The following is a 1,131-nucleotide window of genomic DNA, read 5'->3' on the forward strand; positions in this document are numbered from 1 at the left end:
ATATTAACAGTTTTTACCGTTGGAAAATGCAGATTTTTCTGCTCTCTATGCAATTTTTTTCAATTCTCTAACTTAACTATGGTGGGGAATTATTTGCGTTAAAAACCCGAATATTTCAAGGCTTCGCTGCACTTAAGGTACTTTGGGTAGGTTACACTTTTCAAATCCTTCGTTTCTTTCTTTCTTTTTTATTTCAATTTCTTAAAAGTATTTTATTTTGTTGTGATCCATAATCCTGCCTAAGAGTTGTGAGTTTCCGGGACACAGCGGACAAATTTGTGGCAATTAGTGATTGTGAAAAAATTATATAAATCGCAATCAGGAATTGCGATAGGACCCTACTCGTTGGGTTTCTTGTTTATTCAAATGGAACGGAAATGGTCAAGAAATTGGCACCCGTGGTGGTACTGGTAATTTTTTACAATAGGTAGCACGAGGTATATCCATAAAAAAAGAAATGGTAATTAGGTTCCGGTAATAAAGATTAAGATTTTTATGGCCGATATCCAACAGTACACTAAGCATAAAGATTATTTACAGCGTGTAACATTAATTTCTTATCAAACTTAAAGATGGGTATTAGTAATCTGTAAATATTAAAGACGATTAGATGACGTTTCGCTGTTTAAGTTAATCTATATAGGCGTTTTTTAATGTAAAAACATAATTTTAACACAAAAAAAAATCTTTTTTTTTAAATATCAAGTTTGCTTGAGTTAACGCCTGAAATAATAAAATCAAACCGCAGAAGATTTGTAACTATGACGAAGAAAATTTCACTCTCTAAATAAATATTAAAAACAATTGTCGTCACAGAAATCTAAAAACCCAGAGCAGCATCAGTTTTGTTGAAATGTGGATAATATGCTATTCGTGATTGCTCAATAACCCCATGATAAATCACAGGACTACTGCAAACACAAGGAGTGTGCATAATGACAATATGTTATTTATTCGATGCTATGTCTAAACGTAATACTTAGATGGGATACCAAAATAAGGTGTAAGGCACAAAATTGCAAAAGCAAAACACATTTAAAAAAAAAAAAATGCAATACAACCTACCTATCATTTTTGGAGCGCGTTGAATTTTTTTCTTCTGTATTTCGATTTTTTGAAAGATTTTTTGAC

The 1,131-nt window shown here is 31.6% G+C and overlaps 1 protein-coding gene across 1 annotated transcript in view; it reads left to right on the forward strand.

Moving 5' to 3' along the window:
• The first annotated feature begins 377 nt into the window (after positions 1-377).
• The window catches only part of LOC129219011 (alpha-catulin-like), a 41,929-nt gene continuing 41,175 nt past the window's right edge, over positions 378-1,131 (forward strand). Inside the window, exon 1 of the mRNA XM_054853331.1 lies at positions 378-410. Within this exon, the coding sequence (XP_054709306.1) occupies positions 378-410 (33 nt within the window). The remainder of the gene's footprint in view (positions 411-1,131) is intronic.

Source organism: Uloborus diversus, chromosome 3 (assembly GCF_026930045.1).
Source record: "Uloborus diversus isolate 005 chromosome 3, Udiv.v.3.1, whole genome shotgun sequence".
Classification (NCBI taxonomy): Eukaryota; Metazoa; Arthropoda; class Arachnida; order Araneae; family Uloboridae; genus Uloborus; species Uloborus diversus.